The sequence below is a fragment of the Panthera uncia genome, chromosome F2 (genome assembly GCF_023721935.1).
Source record: "Panthera uncia isolate 11264 chromosome F2, Puncia_PCG_1.0, whole genome shotgun sequence".
Lineage (NCBI taxonomy): Eukaryota > Metazoa > Chordata > Mammalia > Carnivora > Felidae > Panthera > Panthera uncia.
The window spans coordinates 10,956,586-10,976,646 of NC_064812.1; the positions used below are offsets into that span (position 1 = coordinate 10,956,586).

General features: G+C 47.5%; 1 protein-coding gene across 5 annotated transcripts in view; it reads left to right on the plus strand.

Moving 5' to 3' along the window:
* Nucleotides 1–20,061, plus strand: part of ASAP1 (ArfGAP with SH3 domain, ankyrin repeat and PH domain 1) — a 313,407-nt gene that overhangs the window by 21,129 nt on the left and 272,217 nt on the right. For 4 of the 5 annotated variants that reach the window (XM_049633464.1, XM_049633467.1, XM_049633465.1 and 1 more), the window contains exon 2: nucleotides 18,568–18,694. In XM_049633464.1, coding sequence (XP_049489421.1) covers nucleotides 18,568–18,694 — 127 coding nt within the window. Of the gene's footprint in view, nucleotides 1–18,567; nucleotides 18,695–20,061 lie in introns of those variants that run through there. The other variant, XM_049633466.1, reaches the window with a different exon arrangement.

The window sequence follows — 20,061 nt, forward strand, 5'->3', positions numbered from 1 at the left end:
TGGGTGTCTCAGTCAGTTAAGGGTCCAACTGTTGATTTCCGTGCTGGTCATGATATCACCGTTTGTGAGTTTGAGCCCCATGTCAGGCGCGGAGCCTGCTTGGGATTCTCTGTTTTTACTCTGCACCCTCAAAATACAAAAAAAAATTGTTTATTTTTGAGAGAAAGAGAGAGAGTGCATGCACAGGCAAGCACAGGGAAGGGACAGAGAGGGAGGGAGACAGAGAATCTGAAGCAGGCTCCGTGCTGTCCGCGCTGAGCCCATCACAGGGCTCGATCTCACGAACCCCGAGATCGTGACCTGAGCCGGAGTCAGGAGTTGGGCGCTTAACTGACTGAGCCACCCAGGTGCCCCTGTCCATGTTATTTCTGAGTGTGTGTGTGTGTGTGCGTGTGTGTCTGTCCATGTTATTTGAGTGTGTGTGTGTCTGTCTGTGTTATCTCTGAGGTTGGTGATGGGGAAGCAGAAGTCCTCCCACCTCAGACATAGGATTTTTTTCAGCGGCTCTCAGGAAACTTTTCACACCTCTTGCCCCATTTGAACTTGGATATGCGAGTGGAAAACAAGATTTTTTTTTTTTTTTTTTTTAATTGAAGAAGCCAGTGAAGGCCACGCTGATCTCACACAGGCTGCACAGTCACGGTCGCTGAGAGACGTGGGCCTGGGCGGTCAGCCTTCGCCTGGATTCCTGCGGCGAGGGCGAGGAGGAGCCGGCCCGGTATGAGTCCGCCGAGACTGGCAGTGTGGACCGTGGGAGGCGCTGGCACCCAGGGCACAGTGCCCGGCCACGTTTCCACACCTCGCGGCCAGGAGGCCCCCCCCCTCCATGTTTCCATGTTGAACCCTCTGAAGAAGAGCTCCCAGCCAGAGAGAGGGCCAGAACAACCTGAGTTGCTGCAGGATGTGCATCTGGGGCCCACACTTGCTGGGCACAAGGACCCAAAAGGGAATGTAAATCCAAATGGATCATAATTCTTCACCACCACCCCCCCCCCCCACATTTCTATTTGCTGTGTGAATGTGTTTGTGTCTCTGAAGAGGAAGGAGGAGGGGGTGTATGCCCCCCCCCCCCCCCCCCCCCCCCCCCCCCCCCCCCGCAAAGGACATCAGATCAAGAGGAAATTCATGTCGTCCCCTTTGTTTCTCAGACACCTCTGCAGGGGTGAGGCTGTACGCACCTGATGGTGAAAGCCAGTACTGGCTTTGAAGTCCCAGGGACCTGCCTGTTAGGACACGGGCCAGGTATTTGACTTCTCTGCACCTCAGTTTCCTCGTCTATAAAATGGGGATCATCTGACATCACGGGATTGTGTAAGAATTGAGGGAGATATAACGGAGGCAGAGCTCTGAGTCATGGTGGGTGGGCAGTAATGGGCCTTCCCATCCTTCTCCCTCTGTGTTTTGTTGGTAGAACCATTAGCTGACTCTTTCTGTCACACTTTTCAAAATCCTCTCCAGTGACACCAGAAAGAGGTGAGATCTTGCTTGCCTGCTTCTCTTACTTGCCTTCCTCCTCCTCGGCTTCCCCTCTGCCACCCCCAGCCATAACCAGAGCCCGCGGGGGCCTCTCTCCTCAGCTTCTCTAGGGCCCCTGGCCGTGGTCCATCCTACAGGCCACCAGAATGTTAACCAGGGAGTGTGCATAGGGCTTAAGGACTACAGCATCCAAGGGTCTAGAACCCTGAGGCTGAATGCTAGTCAGTAACCATAAACCATCCTTGACATTGCCTAGGTCCTTTCTGTCTGTTGATCCTCAGGTATCTACCAGGGAAGGTCTGTAGCTGAGAGGAGGTAGGGGCAGTAAAAATGTAAGCAGGGGAGGTAAGGCAGCCAGTCTTGGGTTCAAGGAGGCTAAGGTCCCAAAGCTGACTCTGCTTAGGGGACAGATCCTTGAGGGAGGCCTCGGATAATTCTTTGCAGCAGAAGCCTCTTGTACATTTTGCCTTGAAGGTAGTCCCAGATGCCGTGCAGATGGGGCTGTGAACAGTTATGCCTGTCTTCTTAAGGGATAAATCTTTGTGGCTCTGTTACCCTCTTAGTATGAACAGAAGCCAAGATGCCTTTGGCTTCTGCTGTTTTCCAGGGCTGGGTGGGGTGGGGGTGGGGGCGGTTGTTGGGCACCTCCCCTGGAAGCCAGACACCGTGGCTCGGATGAGGATTCAGACTCAGGTCGGCTTGACTTTAACATCTGTGCTGGTCCCCCAGCAAGAACCAGGCGACAATGAAGCTGATCCGTTGAGTTGGATAAAACCTTCCCTTTATTAAAGTCAGCAGATACGTGTGGTTGTTAAAAAACAATTATGCTGAAATAACATCGCCACAATGGACCAGAAGCTTGACCCAAACTAGAGCCTTTTGCATTCTGAAGAGCAGACTGCATTAAGTGGGACCGTGATTCCCAAGCTTTGCAGTCTCGGAGGCGGTAATAGGGAGGACCTGGGGTTTGAACACAAGGATGCAGCTACTGCCCAGACCAAATCCATCCAGGAACCATGGCGCATCTGTGTCTCTTCTGACGGGTGGTTTCCAACCATGGTGTGAGTGAAAGAGAAGTGGTCCTGGAGTCAGAACTGGATTCAAGCACATAGGCAAATGCTTAGTAGCTACCTGCTGGTGGGTACTTTTCATAACCTCCATACAGCGAGGTTCTCTTTACCGGGTTGTGTTGAGGATGACGTGAGAAATATTTGAAAGCCCTAGGTCACTTGCCCGCTCCGTTAAAAGTGTAAACATATTCATTTCCTTCCTACTTACACTGTCAAGCTTCTCCTCACTTGTGTTGGTTGATGTTTGTCCTATTATGAATGTACATGCATGGCTTCCTGATCATGGGACCATTTTCCTGCCAGAGACTTGGCCCCTTTTAGGATCAGAGAATGTGAAAGACAGCCTGAGCCAGGTGTGTGTGTGTGTGTGTGTGTGTGTGTGTGTGTGTGCGCACCTGCTCACGCATGTATTTATGTATGTATTTATATTCCATCATATTCCTCAGAGAATAGGGCAAATTATAAAATATATGAACAGGGGCGCCTGGGTGGCGCAGTCGGTTAAGCGTCCGACTTCAGCCAGGTCACGATCTCGCGGTCCGTGAGTTCGAGCCCCGCGTCAGGCTCTGGGCTGATGGCTCGGAGCCTGGAGCCTGTTTCCGATTCTGTGCCTCCCTCTCTCTCTGCCCCTCCCCCGTTCATGCTCTGTCTCTCCCTGTCCCCCCCAAAAAAAAAAAAAAAAAAAAAAGAAAAAAAAAAAAAAAAAAACAACGTTAAAATATATGAACCAATGGAAGGATATATTCATAAAATGCGTACAATTCAGGACCGTAGGTAGGCTGGAGTATGAAGGCCAAGAATGGAAGTGTAGCTGTGTATGTATCACAGGATCCTAGAGAGTTGTTACTTTGAAACCGCACACTTCTTCCTGAGCCTTTATACATGCATGTACTTTATATATGCTGTAACATTATTCTGTGAACATTATTATCTGTGTCCTTTGATGAACATATCCATGCATTTCTGTTGGTATATACCTAGGAGAGAAATTTCTGGCTCATATTATTCTTTGATTTTAATTGGCATCATCAGAGCAAATAATAATACCTTTTTCGCAGAAAAAAACACAAAGATTCACACCTGAAGTAAAATGTCAGGTCTTTGGATTGAATGAACATTTACGGGATACACACGTTGTATTCTCACATGTATTAGCTTATTTAATATTCACAACAGCCTCTGAAGGCACTGTCATTAGCCCCATTGTAGGGCTGAGGGAAGTTGAATCTTTTTTCCCTGTACCATACATGTAAATGGTAGTGTCTGGATTTGATTCCAGGTCTTTTTTTTTTTTTAAATGTATTTATTTTTATTAGAAAGAGAGAGAGAGAAAGAGAGAAAATCTTAAGCAGACTCTGTGCTCAGTGTGGAACCCAATGTGGGATTCGACCCCATGACCCTGGGATCATGACCTGAGCTGAAATCAAGAGTTAGGGGCGCCTGGGTGGCTCAGTCGGTTAAGCATCCGACTTTGGCTCAGGTCGTGATCTCACGGTCCGTGAGTTCGAGCCCCGCGTCAGGCTCTGGGCTGACGGCTCAGAGCCTGGAGCCTGCTTCAGATTCTGTCTCCATCTCTCTGCCCCTCCCCTGCTCGCACTCTTTCTCCCTCTCTCTCTCTCTCAAATATAAAATAAAATATTAAAACATTTTCAATTTTAAAAAGAGTTGGACGCTCAACTGATGGAGCCCCCAGGCACCCCACGATCCCAGGTCCTTTGTCTCCTAATCTGTGCTTGGCCATTGCTGCTTTCCTTAACAAATTTGCGTTTTCTGCAAAGCCTTTGATCACCAAATATATATTTTTTTTATTTTGTGTTATTTTTGCTGGTCTGATTGAGAACCCTTCTAAAAGACCTGCATCTGGCATGGTGCCTAGAATACAGCATCACTTCTCAAAACTCCTCACGATTACAAAGGTTCATCATTGTGAATATCACTTTTTATTGAGGCTGGCGCCAGGTGAGCAGAATGGTGTGCCCTCATTAGCAAGCACATGATGTCGACTTTCTTTTTTGTGGGGGTGTTAGCAAATTTCTACAGTTGTGGGTCTTTTTTCCCCCTTCTTTGTTGCCCCTTCTCACTATCCCCAGCATAACCGCTCTGTTCAGTTTGCTGAAAACCTAAAACCCAGCCCACCAGACTTGTAGAATTGGGTATACAATAAGAGAAAACAAGGTCCAAGCGAGAGCTAACGGGGTGCTCCTGTGATTGTCATAGATGAGTTTTGGTGCATGGACTTTGTAGACATGAATTTGGCTTCCTGGTTATCCGTGTGGCTTGCTCCCTGATTCCTGTGTTCTGGATTGTGTGTGTGTGTGTGTGTGTGTGTGTGTGTGTCCATCCACATGCATATACCCTTTCATCTTAGAAAAGGAAAAAGTAGGCAGCTCCTGGATGGCTGAGTCGGTTAAGCGTCCGACTTCAGCTCAGGTCATGATCTCAAGGCTTGTGAGTTCGAGCCCCACGTCAGGCTCTGTGCTGACAGCTCAGAGCCTGGAGCCTGCTTTGGATTCTGTGTCTCCCTCTCTCTCTCCTCCTCCCCCTCTCTCAAAAATCAATAAACGTTAAAAAAAAAAAAAGAAGAAAGAAAAGGAAAAAGTAGGGTAAAATATTCCACCCAGGTCTGGAGAAAGAACTAATAAGTTTTAATCTGAATTCTCAGTCATCTCACTTATTTGCAGATATACACAGACACACTGCCTATAACACAAAATAACAAAATAAAAGTAGAATTTTTTTACCCTTGTAAAGAATATTCGAGTTACAGCTCTAGCTATCCACAGTGTGTACAAAAGCAGATAGATTAAGCTGCTGAAAAAAAGTGTGGAAAAATGTCTCCTTCCTCCAAATGTATCATCCTCACTTATGTCATTGCAGCTTGAATTCTTAAGAACCCTAATGAGAAAGAAGGACAAACCAAAGAAAACCCATTCTTGACCCAACAATACTATACCAACCTGCTGCTGGGTTATAAATCATATGTCGACTAGTAAATATCAAATCTGTCTTATGTAAACAACTAAACCAACAACAAAAATGTGATCCTGTGTCCACTGTGAAAGGCCACCACCATTTATCTTTCTGGCAGGCAAAATAATCCTGGAATTTTAAATGCTTACTCTGGAAAGATTGAGCGGAACGTTGATTTGAAAGCAAAGAAGTCTTTGAGCTCTGTCATCTTACTGCCTATTTGGAATCTGTCCTGTCTCTTCTCTCTCAACCAAATTGTGCAAAGGTTATGTAAATAAATTTCCTTCTTCAGAAATCCATCCTGTGGGAGCCTGTTGGCTCCTCTGTGGCTATATTTTCTGAAGCAATTCCTGAGATGAAATGTAGGCTCTTAGGATATGTAAAACCTGTACTCAGTAAATTGAGATCTGTCTTTTCAGTGATTCTATAACTTCATAAAGGAGGCCATAGTGACTGTCTTCAGAATAATTCAATAGAAGCTCTGTGCCTCTGAATATAGAATCTAAAAGAGGGCAAGGTGGGGAAAATGGCTCTAGTAGGATACTTCTAATTTGGCCACTTCTGAGATGAGCTATTTTTTATATTAGTTGGCTCAGCATGTTCATAGGCTTATTGTTTAAGTCAAGACTAGATCCCAGCTGCATATAAACAAAAATCCAAATAACATTAGCAGTTAGGGTTTTTTTTTCGTTCTTTCTTTCTCTCAGACCAGAGAGGTCTAGAGATAGTCCAAAGCCAGATGGTGCCTGTATGGTTATCAGGGATCCAAGCTGTTTTCCATCTCTGGTTGTGCCATCCTTCATTTACCTCATGTTCCAAAATAGTTGCTGGGGCGTCAGCCATCACATCCTCACTACAGGCAGCAGGATGGAGGAAGAGGGGAGGAGCACTAGCCGAATTCCTCCACTAGCCGAATTAACTCTTTTTAAGGTACTTTCCCAGAAGTCCTACATAGCACTTCAGCGCCCATCTCACTGGCTAGACTTAGGCACACAGCCATACCAACTGTCCTAAATCTAATGGGGCTCTGTTACTGAAGACAGGGAGACCAAATAGAGGGGACACGCGTAACCAGTAGTCCCTGCCACGTCCAAGCCATGCCAATGGCAAGGTACTGTTTGTGCGAAGAGCATAGCGAAATACCGAGGGCTTGAACTTTGAGATCAGATGGACTTGTATTTATCTTAGCTCCTGTGCTCACTAGTTGCAAAACCACTTCTCTGAGCCTCAATTTTCTATCCGTTGAACAGGAGGAGAGTAACAGCTCCGTTGTAGAGTTTGCTGCGAGCTTTGAACAAAATCATGGCTGTAAATTGTCTTGTACATAGGAGATACTGAATGGTAGCCGTTATAGCTGTTACTCTTTTTCTTAATTTTTTTCTTTTTGTGTGAGTATCGTTGACACACAATGCTATACTAGATTCAGGTCTACAACAACAGTGACCCAACTTCTCTGCACACTATGCTGTGCTCACAGGTACAGCCTCCATCCGCACCACACAATATAGTTGTTATTATTAATGGAGAATTAGATGTACCTTCCTCCTCCATCAGCATAGTGATGATTTTTTAAATTGAGATAATTCCCATAACGTAAAACCTACCAGTCATTTCGATTGTGTTCACAGAGTTGTAGAACTATCACCCCGATATAATTCTACTCCCTAAAGGGAACCCTGTATCAGTTGGCAGCCAGTCCTTCCTCCCCTCCCCCAGCCCGTCAGCCACGAGCTTTCTGTGTCAATCGATTTGCGAATTCTGGACAGTTTATGTAAACTGAGTCGTAATTTGTGGCCTTTTGTGTTTTTACTACCACAATGTGTTTTCAGGTTCCACCCGTGTTGTAGCACATATGAGTACTTTATTCCTTTTTGGTGACTGAATAATATTCTATCATATGGATATACCACATTTTATTTATCCATTCATGGACATTTGGGTTGTTTCCATTACTACGAATAATACTCCTATGAGCATTCATGTACAAGTCTTTGTATGGATGTGTTGGATGTATCTTCATTTCTTTTGAATAAACACGTATGAGTAATGAGTAACACTGTGTTTAACCTTTTGAGTAACTACTGGATTGTTTTCCAAAGCTGCTACATCATTTTACATTCCCACACCCTCTCCAACACTTGTTACTTTACATCTTTTTCATTATAGCCATGCTAGTCGGAGTGGTAACTCATTGTGGTTTTTGATTTGCATTACCCTGATAACTCATAATATGGAACATCTGTTCATGTGCTTGGATCTTTTTTGGAGAAATGTCTATTCAAGCCCTTTGCCTATTTTAAAAATTAGTCATTTGTCTTTTTATTGTTGAATTGTAAGAGGTGACATATTTTGGATACTAGACCCGTAGCAGATACATGATTTGCAAGTATTTTCTCCCATTTGGCTGTGTGTATCCTCTAACTTACTCTTTTATAACTATCCTCTGAGGTGGATATTGTCACTCCCATTTTATAGACAGGAAACTGAGGCTCTGAGGCAGTGAATCACTTGTCCAAGGCAACACATCTTCTAACTCTGAAGATGGTACTGGAATCCAGGAAAAGATTAGTCAGGACTCTTCTAGTTTTATTGGTAGAAACCCATCTCAGACCAGCTTCTGTTAAAACGGAAGTGTAGTTGCTGACATACCTGGGAACTTGGAGGGCTGGACTGGCATCAGGCATGGTATAGATTAGGCAGGTCTGGTGATTCAGATGATGTCATCAGGACGCTCGCGCTCTCGCTCTCGCTCTCGCTCTCTCTCTCTCTCTCTCTCTCTCTGTCCTTCCCTGCCTCCATCTCTTGCTGTCCTTTGGCTAGCCTCATTCTTGAGCAAGCTCTCTCCTGTGTGGCAAAGATGGTCACAAGTAGCAGAAGGCTTACTAAGTCCTTTGAGCTAGAGCTCCTAGAGAAAAGGCAGGTCTCTCTTTACCCCAGCACCCGTATCAGCCCTTCATAAAGCTCCCCGATTGGCCTTGCTGGAGTTGATTGCCTATTGATGGGAACGCCCGTTAGTGCTGCTTTCCGGAGTCTGGCATACTCTGATTGGACAGCCGGGGCCCCGCCCTCTGGTTGAGCAGGCGGAGACCTGTGATTGACAATCTCTGGAGAATCACGTGGAGCCGGGGAGGGGGTAGTTCCTAAACGAAGGGGCTATGTAGGGCGGACGGAGAATACAGCCCATGTCCTACAGGGTCTGTCTGAACTGTTAAATTCAGGATGCTGAAATTAGTTGGGGGTAAATGAAAGTTAATTCCCAAAGGCAGATACGAAGGAAAAAATCAGTTTGCTCATAAAATAAAAATGAAAGACACTGAAAATAATCATCTTCAGATCCAATCAACAGTGCGTTCTCCGCTGTCCGCTTAAACATAGCAATTTTATAAAGTAGTTTGTATGAGAACCTCTAAATCTCTACGGCCAGAGCAGTGAGACAAATGTTTCAAAAAATAGAAAGTAAAATAAAAAGCAGGGAACAGAAGCTAGATGTGTCTGTCAGAAGGTTTGCTAGCAATTGCAGAGGTTTTTTTGGTTTTTGTGTGTGTGTTTTTTTAATTAGAGCCCCTAGTGTGATGTGGAATGTTCACATTTGAGAAAGATGTTAACCAAATAGCATATGCTAAGAAGAAAGCTCTGCGGTGGGTGGGCAATTTTCCTTTTTCAAATAGAGCGATGCCCTACATTTGACATAATTAGGAAAAAATTCTGTTATAATACAGCTCATTGTCATGCGGGTTTACATTCCTTGCAGGTGAAATCGTACTTTTGAAAACCAACGATTGGATACTGTGATAGATTCCCATAATATAGGATGCCTCTAACAGGGGCCCCCAACCCAGAACTGATGACCTCCAGAGTGTTCTTGGCTTTGTAAGGGGATCTTGAGGCAGAGGCCGGAAGCCTAAGCCTCGTGCTGTTTGTGGTTGGTTGTAACTCCAAACAAAAAGGGATTCATCACATCAGAGGCCGTTATTGTCCTAAGACCTGAGAACTTCTGCCCCAGGCTCCTAGTTTTAACTACAAGGAAAAGGAGGCCAAAGGAAGTGGAATGATCTGGAAAAGGAGCGGGCCACCCTGGCATTCTGTGTTCCTTCTCAGTGCCAAAGTCATACATAGCTGTCATTCATCAACGTTTTCTTCTTGAGGATGATTGGCAGCTTTAAAAAGAGTCCATAAAAATAGGTCTAACCAGGGGCGCCTGGGTGGCTTAGTCAGTTAAGTGTCCGAGCTCGGCTCAGGTCTGATCTCACCGTTCGTGGGTTCAAGCCCCGTGTCAGGCTCTGTGCTCGGAGCCTGGAGCCTGCTTTGGATCCTGTGTCTCCCTCTCTCTCTGCCCTTCCCCCGCTTGCACTGTCTCTCAAAAATTAATAAACGTTAAAAAAAATTTTTTTTTTTAAATAGGTCTAACTGGGCTTTGGGAAAATCAGAGAGATAGCCATACATGAAATGATGTTTTTGAACTTTATATTCATAGGTCACATATTTGAAATACATATTTATTTCTGTTGGAATTCTTTGAACATTTCATCAGTTGCACTGAAAACTTGTGCCTGTGCCTTAGTATGAGGACAGGGGCTGTCTTGTCTATCTTCCTGGCTCCCAGAGTCTAGCATAGGAACTGCTTAGGATACAAGTAATGATTTTTGTAGCTAACATTTATTGATCATTTTCTATATGCCAGGCACTGTGCTAAGCATCTCGAATGGATTCTCTCAGTTGGACCTCCCAACAACCTTAGGAGAGAAAGATGTTCTCATGATCCTCCTTTTTAAAAAAAAAAAAATTTTTTTAATGTTTATTTACTTTTGAGACAGAGACAGAGTGTGAGTGGGGGAGGGGCAGAGAGAAAGGGAGACACAGAATCCAAAGCAGGCTCCAGGCTCTGAGCCGACAGCACAGAGCCGGACGTGGGGCTCGAACCCAGGAACCGTGAGATCATGACCTGAGCTGAAGTCAGACACTTAATGACTGAGCCACCCAGGTGCCCCTGATCCTCCTTTCAAAGGTAAAGAAATTGACATTAAGTGATTTGTCTCAGGTTAACAGTCCCTGTGACGTGGCAGAGCTGGGACTTGAACTCCGGAAATCTGAATCCACATCACTTACTGTTAACCATCAGAAAGGCTATACTTCTGTTTAGTAACTGTGGGATAGAACTGAACTGATGGGCTCCAACAGAATATCTCTGCATCCATTGGGGAATGTCTTAAGGGACTCAGGACACGGTGGTCTCATCTCTGAAAATGCCCAAGGGGGAAAGGATGTGTCAATCAGAGCAGAAATTGATTTGGTCAAAGCAGAAGTTTCATCTACGCTCTGCAGGGTCTGCAGGGCTGCTGGAGGAGAGGGTTGTTTAAAAAAAAAACACTCCCCAGTGTTGTCACAAAACATCCCTCTCCTCATTTCTCATGACTTCTTACCTCTTATAAAGGGTCTCTTGAGGAAGGGAGGATAGGATGGGAGGAGGTAGAAGGTCCATCCAGTGATCCTGATTGCCCATGAGCTCCCCAGTTTACCTGGCTTTGGAGAGAAGAAAGAGACAAGAAAATAAAAACAGAAGGAGTACCACTCTGGTCCCACCATGCACTCACAATCTTCTTGCTCAGAATTAGGGGTATCAGTTAACTGATCTTGTGCTAGATTTTATACAGTTACGGTGTTGAAATAGTAGGCGAATGTCTATACGTGTTCCTTGACACTGTGATGCAGAGGCCAGCAGAATCGGTTCTTACACGGGGGCTTCATCTATTTTTCCAAAGACACGGTCTTTAAACCCTTCCTTGAAATGTAACTGGAAAAGGGGGAGGAGTAGGGAATGCCTTGGGAACCAAGATACCTGGGATCTGGCCCTGGTTCCCCACAAATCTTCCAGGGAACTGGCTCTGATAGTTTGTGATGAGGTTCAGTGATGTGGGCGACTCCGAGAACCAGGATTCCTCTTTCCAGTTCTCCTCTCCCGATTCCTCTGACACCCTTTCTCCTGTAAATTCTCATTCGTTCATTCATTCACTCATTTATTCTTTTCTTCATCTATTCAATGAGTATCTCTCAAGCATCTGGGGCTCTGGGACTGTATCAATGAATGGAAAACCTCCTGCTCTCAAGGAGCTCACGGTCTAGTTGGAGAAATACAAATATTTGAAAGATGGTGCCATGGAAAAGGGTCGTAAGAGAGGCATGTTCTCAGCCTTGAGAGAGCACAGAAGTGGACGTGAGTGTGATGAAGTCTAAACAGAAAACAAAACACATTCGTCAAAAGAGAGAAAGAACAAAAGAAAGAAAGAAAGAAAGAAAGAGAAAGAAAGAAAGAAAGAAAGAAACCTGGATGTTCTGTAAGTTCTTCTCATTTTTCAGTCTCATGTTTCTTATTCAGAAATAAACTAAGAGTTAAAAATCTCTGACTCCTGTAGACCACAAGTTTTTAGGAACCCCATATAACAATACAATTTTTCTCCACTGGAGGTTGTTTTGCTCATATTAGAAATGATGTAGTCCAGGGGAGCCTGGGTGGCTCAGGTCGGTTAAGCATCTGACTTTGGCTCAGGTCATAATGTCTCGGTTCGTGAGTTCGAGCCCTGCATCAGGCTCTGTGCTGACAACTCAGAGCCTGGAGCCTGCTTTGGATTCTGTGTCTCTCTCACTCTGTGCCCCTCCCCTGCTCATGCTCTCTGTCTCTCAAAAAGAAAGAGAAAGAAAGAAAGAAAGAAAGAAAGAAAGAAAGAAAGAAAGAAAAGAAAGAAAGAGAGAGAAATGATGTAGTCCGTAAAAGGGAGCCAGTTCAATCCCAGACACATTTATTGGGGACCCCAGGGGACCTGTACCGGGCAGTGCCTTCTGTGGGGGGGGAAGTCTGCAGGGTTTATGTTTCCGTTGGCTGTGAACAGTAGTTCTCCACTGATTGACCCTCGACCTTGAGCAGCTTGTGCCCGTGGGGGAGTTCTCTCATGGTAGCTCACTAGGCTACATGGGAGATTGCAGGAGACGGTGCTCGTAAAATGCCGAGCCTGGGCCTCCAGGAACCTCAGGGATGTCGGTGATGACACAGAGAAGGATAGATTCAGTCTCCCAGCGCCCTCAGGGATTGACAGGCTGAGAATTTTGTAGTGCAAGAAAGTCAGTAGGAAGATCTGAGTTCCGAGCTGAGCCCTGCCACTTGTCACTGGGGAGATGCTCAGTGTCTCCACGTGTAGCAAGTCTGAAGTCCCTGCGCACAGAGCCAGCATCCACCCCCATTGCTTATCCAGAGTGAGAAAGGCTATATTGCAGACATCCACAGGAAGATTAGCCTTGGCTGCAGAAATGGGCAAGGGGAGTGCCCTCCAGACCAGCTCAAAGCTTGCGTTTGAGTTGGTTTGTGATGAGTTCCCCAGGAAAAAAAAAAAAAGATAACCACGTATGGGAGAGAAAATTATCCTGGGGCTGTGGACGCACGTTCTTGGATGAGCTTGTGACGCAAGGTGGCCAATTACATGGACTGTGAAGTCAGACTGGTCAGTCTTGCTCCACCACTTGCCAAGGTGACCTCAGGTTTCCCCCTTGTATAAAATGGGGGAGAATACAAGTACCTGCTTTATATGGTCGCTGCTGTTTGGCGAGGTCACGCCTGCAATGACTCAGAATAGTGCAGGGCATATAATAAGCACAGCCATTGTTAGGGGATACTATTATCGTTTCACAGGACAGACAGAAATATATTCCCGGGTTCATTTAGTTGATACTTGTACCATCAGTCTTCAGGTTCCAGCGCTCTGCCTGATTTTCTTCTCTCCATCAGAAGGAACAGTCAGGAAACAGGGAGGTAGAGAGAGTGGATTTTGTCTCCACGTAAACCATGTTCTTTCTCCTCTTGACTTTCTGAGAACGCTCGAGTGGTTTACTTGGAGTATTTAAATTAAGTACATTTGGGACTAGAATAGGCTTTTTATTTTTTTCATTGCATGAAATTGCATGAATGCACTTGGGAAGCACTCATACAAGACACATGACAAAAGCAGTCTTTATTTAGCTTAGGGAGAATACGGCAACATGAGCCTAGCAGTAAAACACATGAAATGAAATGCATCCCTCCCTCCCTGTGCCCCCCTCCCCTCATTCCACAGTGCTTTCCTCTCTTCTGGCACTTCATTAAGATGATAGAAAACGAATTCATAAGTTATCAGGTAAAATAAGGAAATAAGAATCCGTTCTCGGTTGCCTGGACTGGTAAAAATAACAGTAGCACTATGCGAGCTACAGTCAAGAGACTGACTTTGCAGGCTGTGGCAAAAGCATTGCATTTAGTATGCCAGGCTCAGGAATATTAACTTGCAGTGAGATTTCGTTTGTGTCAGTTTCCATTATAATACTCCCACATCAGGGCTGTTATATGAATGAATTCAGATGCTGCATACATAACCAGTGGTACAGTGCCTGGCCCAGGATGGGAGTTCAGAAAGTGCTATTCTATACCTCGGTAGCCATAACTTTCTCTCCAGTAAATCTGGGATAATTATACTTACTTTATAAAGTTGTCATGAAGTTTAAAGGTAGGACACGTGGGTCCAAACTTCTAATTCCATTCACTTAGCAAAGTGTCTGGTACATAGCAAGTCTCCATTTTTTTTTTTTTTTTATTTTGGGGGAAGGAATGTCAGAATTTATATCTCCAGATAAGGTTTTCAATATTCCCGTATGATCTGAAAAATATTGCCTACTATATTATCTAAGATAAGCACTGTCTGTTCATGAGCACTTTATGTGGCTTAGCTCACTGAATCCTCAGAGCACTAAAACATGGGTATTATCCCTGCTTCCCATCTTTCAGATGTGAAAACTGAGACCCAGAAAAGTGAATTACTTTAACAAGGTCTTGTAGCTGCTATGTGGCAGAGATAGGAGTCCACGTCTTTCTTAGCTAGAACTCATGCTCCTGCAAAATAAATGCGCTCTTCTATCCTCTAGAAGTTGCCTTGCTTAGAATGTCCTTCTTTACAGGAACTATGTTCCATGAAAATGAAGCTTTTATTTTATGGCCCTAACTCATTTCTGATCCTGATTAGTATTCATTCTATTGGACTCTAGATCCTGTCTGTTTACTTCCAAAGTCCAAAACCATCACTAATGGATTTGACTTCACAAAGGACACTTACAAGAATAAGCTAGGTCTCTGAAGATGATTCTCAAATCTGAGATCTCATACTTTGGAATTGCTATGTGGCCTTCCCCCCACCTCCTTTTTCCTCCTCCAGGTGACTGACTAATTTAGAGATCTGAGTCCCGGAATGAAAAGAGATGTATTTTTAGTCATACTTCACATAAAAAGGGAGTTCAAAGGGAACTAACATTGGTTGATTATTCACTATGTGTCAACCACTTTATCCACATTCTCTCATTTTATTTCACCTAACAACCTGTAGTGTAGTTTTATTATTGTGCTAATTTTGCATTTGAGAAGACGAGGCTGATAACCAACAGAATAGAGATTCCAGCCTGATAACCAACAGAATAGAGATTCCAGCCTTGGTCCACGTAACACAGAGCATATTCTCTTCCTACACTGTTGCTCCTGTCCCATGAAGGCATTGGAAGCCTTTGATGAATGCTGTAAATTCCATCCCGTCGGGTTGGGATGTTGACTGGCACTCTCGATCAGAGCACTAACAGCTCCTCTTAGTTTCTGATGCTCAGGGAGCACCGCAAACTCCCCACCCCTACTCTCCCTTCCCTGGTATGTTGTTGGCCATCTTGCACACACACCCCCTTGGTTGTTAGTTGGCAGGCCGGAGTAAAGCCTGTACTTGGAAATAGAAGTCCGCCGGTTCCCTGATAACACTGGGGGCGATAATGCCATCGCTGTCCATGAAGATAGGCCACAGCTCTTCTTACTGCGTCTTTGCAAGGAGACAGAAAGCATGCTGCAAGGACCACTGTCTTACCCCAGTCAGCAGGGCTCAGAGTAAGAAACTGCATGAGGAGTGTGAACACGCCCTGATGGGGATGATGATAACGACAAAGACAAGTGCTTTACACAAAGCCGGGCATGCGTAAGTACACATATGCGTGTGTGTGTTTCCTGGCTCTGAAACAGGATGATGTGTATTTCCGAGCAGCTCCACACAAAGAAATCCAGCGTTTTAAGTTTTGCTTACATCCTTTTTGCTTTCAGATCTCCAGGAATGGTTTTCAAGGTATTCGAGAAAATGAGAGGTGCAGATGGCCTGCACTGGGACACGGTTTCAAATTTAAAGAGGATTATGGCCCATGAACCCCAGAAATGGTGGGTAGAGGTGTGAACCTTTGAAATTCTAATTGCAGACCAGTCTGAGGAGGTATATACTTACCGGGGCACAATATCTCATTGTTCACTATTCCTTTCCTGGCCAGAGGAGTTGGGGAGGAGGAGCCGTATAAACTAATGTGCAAGTAAAACCAAGACAACTGATGGTAGCATTTTGAGCTCTCCTGTGAATTCAGTCACGAAAGAAATCCCTGGCTGTTTACCATCGCAGTTAGCTTACCTTCTTGTAATAAACTTTATTCGTTCCATTGTCAGGCCAAGGGTATACACAGACTCAGCTCCAGCTGGGAGGGATCTGTGTGATCATTGTGGCACCCTCACCCCTTTATTTTACAGGTGATGGCACTGAGGCCCAAGGTGACAGTATCAGTTATTAGGAGAGAAAGCTCAGGAACCCAGGGCTCTGGGAACTGAGGCAATTATTGACTGACTCTCGGTCTTTTAATAACAACTCGTGTTTATCAAGTGTTCGTATACGTCACACATTTAGAATGGAAGGAGCAACCCAGCCCAGAGGAAGCAACAGGCATTAGGTCACTTGCAATACAGAGGAGAATAGAATAAATGCAAAGTCAAAGTCAAAACTGACTTCCAGCCTCGAGGAAGACCTTCTTGGAGTGAATGGAAATCTTAGTGTTGGGTTTTCTACTCAACTGGTCTGTGGGGTAGCAGAGGTTTGTAAAGTTTATTTATTTATTTTGAGAGAGACAGAGACAGTGCAAGTGGGGAAGGGGCAGAGAGACAGGGAGAGCGACAGTCCCAGGCAGGCTCCGCATTGTCAGCACAGAGCCTGACACGGGGCTTGAACTCACGAAACTGTGAGATCATGACCTGAGCCAAAACTAAGCTTCGGATGCTTAACGGATTCCCACCCAGGCACCCTCTCATCTATTATTATTTAACAGCCTCATGGAGTAAAAATTGGTTCATCTTCATGTGAGGCAACTAAAGGCCTAGATCCCATAGCCAACAGGGTATCTCTGGAACTCAGCCTCTCTTCTCTTTCCTTTTCTGCCCAAGATGTCACCGTGTCACAGAGGCCTTCTCTCATCATTCCTTATACCCTGGCGCCTCCATCACTTTATTTTATATGCACTCCACTCCTATCACGTATTTGTTGGTTGTCTGTTTCCCTACCAGAAGGTAAGCTCATGAGAGCAGGGACACTGTCATTACCGAATCTCCAGGACATGTAGTAGGCCATTAGTAACTATTTGCTGACAGTGGGGTGATGCCCTGGCATATGACACTAGGCTACTTCTCTGTGCCAGGACCAATGCTAGATAAGGTCTCTGCCTTGGGCACGCCATTGTAGTTGTGGGTAAGGACCAGGGACCACTTAACCATACAAGATGGCAGAAACCCAGTCTTAGGGGAGGCCACAGGGCCAACCTTACCGCCCTAAGGGGGCGCATTTGGAGATGACTTTCTAAGGCTGTTCCTGTTGAGTCCAAGTACAGGAACCGATCCGTGGGAAGCTTCCCAAGGGCCTGGCTTTCTTCTTTTCTTTTTTTTTTTAAACCAATTTTATCCGCAATCAGTGGTGAGAAATTAAATGGATTCTTTGGCCTAAGTAGATTGAGCTAGTTAAAATAGCCATCTGCTGGGACCAGGGAATGAGCAATCTGTTGGTGCTTTCTCCGCTGAAATTTGGCATCTGCTGAGCGTTGTACGCCATTTGCACCTCCGGAAATGCCTTTTGCACTTCTGACCCTCATGTGTCCTGCGGGTTAAAAAAAAAAAATTATAGTGCAAATGGAAGATTAGAAAATTGTACAAAAGCAAAAATCCTTTCATTTGTCTTAGCATTTTAGCAACCCAAGCAAACCGCACAGAACTCGCCTTCCAACGGCGGGGAGCACCCTGCACGGAGACCTTGGGCGGGAGCCCAGCGAGAGCGCGGTTGCAAGCCGGGGCGCCGGGCGGCTCCTCGCTCCGGGCCCCGGGGGCCGACCCTGCGCCCGCACCCTTTTCGCTCGGCCTGCGGCCCTCGCAGCAGGAGGCGGCTCTCGCGGCCTCGCTTCCTGCACCCACTCGGGACTAAAAAAGAACGCGCGCAACTTTTTTTGGTCCCTCTTCTCGCAGAACGCTGGCGTAACGAGCTTGCTGAAGTAACCGCTCCGGGGGCGGCGCCGGGGAGCGGGCTTCCGGAGCCCCGCAAGCCCCGCGGCCCCCCACCCTGGCGCCCGCATCGGAACGCGGCCCGGGAGGCGGCGCGCCGGCGGGGGCGGGGACGGAGGCGGAGACGGCGCGCGGGTGGAGGCGGGGCGCGGGCGGCCGGGGGCGGGGCGGGGGGGTCGGTGGCGCGTGCGCAGAGCACTTCCTTGTTTGTCCCCGTGACTGTAGCGGGAGCGCCGCCTGCCCGCCGCCCGCCAGCCCGCCCGCCCGCGGGAGTGTGCGCTCAGTCAGTCGGTGTCCTCGCCGCCGCCTGTCAGAGCGTCTCAGGAGGCAGCGCCGGCCGGCCCGAGCCCCCTCGTAGCGCCGCGCCCCCTCCCCCGCCGCCGGCATGAGCACAGGGAGGCGGGTCCCAGAGAGCCCTCAGCCTCGCGCGCGGCTCGGAGTTTGAAGGGCCCCGCGCCGAGCGCCGCCGCCGCCGCCCGCTCCGCCCGCTCTTTCTCCCGCCGCCGCCGCCGCCGGGGACGGGAGCCGCGCCAGGCCGGGCGCCGGGTGGCGGGCTGCGCGGGGCGTTCATGAGCCGCCGGGCGGCCCGCGGCCCCGGGAGCCTGCGCCGTGACTCACTCCCCGCCCCCGCTTGTGTCTCGCCCCCCCCGGCAGGATGCCGGACCAGATCTCCGTCTCCGAGTTCATCGCCGAGACCACCGAGGACTACAACTCGCCCACCACGTCCAGCTTCACCACGCGGCTGCACAACTGCAGGAACACCGTCACGCTGCTGGAGGAGGTAGGTCGAGGCCGGCGCGCCCCACCGGGGACCCCGGCCCGCCGGCCGGGAAGCCTCGGCTGCCCCCGCTCGCAGTCGGATCGGTTTGATTTCTGAGCAGGGAGGAAGGGGATGTTGGGGGCCGGGGCAGCCACACCCCCTCCGGAACCCCCCCACCCCCACTCCAGGCGAAGAGGGGAGTTAAAGATGTGCAGCCCCCTGCCCCATTTTTCGGGGCGCCCACCCTTCGGGGCTGAAGATGGGAGGGGGCTGAAGGTGGGGAGAGGACTGAGCGAGCTCCTGACACCTCTAGAAAAAAGAAGAGGGAAGTCCTCTCCCTGTCTTGGATCCTTCATGGGTGCCATACAGTCTGCTAGGCGCTTTCCGCATCCTTCTGACCCTGTCTTAACCCGCGAAGTGGGTGGTGTCAGGCAAGAGGGCAGAGGGAGGCCAAGCAACGTGGCCAAGGTCACCAGCAAGGGACTGGGAGATGGTCAGTGGATGCCCCTGTCCAGGGCACGGCTCAGCCAGGCAGGCTTAGCTGCACAGGCAAGGGCCGGTGGAAAAACCCCAAAGGAATGAGGGGAAACTCAGGCTGAGATTGCCTCCACCCCAGGATTCCAACCCATTCAATCTCCTAAACCCTGGGTGGAAAGAGAGATCTGTGCAGACAGGTCCCCACCGGGCTCCCTTCACCCGAGGGTTTGGTTTTGCCAAGGCTGCTGCGCCAGCAGGACTTGGCCCGCAGGGCACTCATAAGCTGTGAAGGGAGACCTGAGGCTGCCGGGAAGAGCTGGCCAGAACGGGAGAAAGGGGGGCCCCGAGACTGCAGAAGAACAGCTCAGCTTATCTAGACCCTCCAGGGAGGCATTGTGGGTGTCCTGGGCAGGGCCAAGGACAGAGCCATTTCCTTTAAAATTGAAGTGAATGAGTGATAGGGCACAGTGGGTAGGTAGGGAGGAACCCGCAAGCCCAAGAGCCGCAGAAGCCTCTGAACCTCAATAAAAATAGGACATTTGTCCTGGAACTCTGCACCATCTGCAAGTGCCATAAAGCACCACTCCCCTCCAACCAGCCAAGCCTATTTCAACAGGAAAAGACAGCATTGGGGGAACCTAGGAAGGCAGATCGTTTTCCTGGGTGGATTATCTTGTGGTTGGTTTATTTGAGGTTTGGGGAACTCTCTGATATAAGCTTACCACAGCCAGCCCTTCTGTCATATTTAGAAGCTTGGGCTAATGTGGGCAAACTGCTCTTGTACAGGCTTTGCTACTTTGAAAAGGTTTGATACTTTGAAAAGGCCAGGTTAAGTACAGAACTGGCGCTCTGAAGCACAAGGTCCTAAATTTTAGAAGGAAAGAGATTTCTTTCCGTGCTGGGTCCTCTCG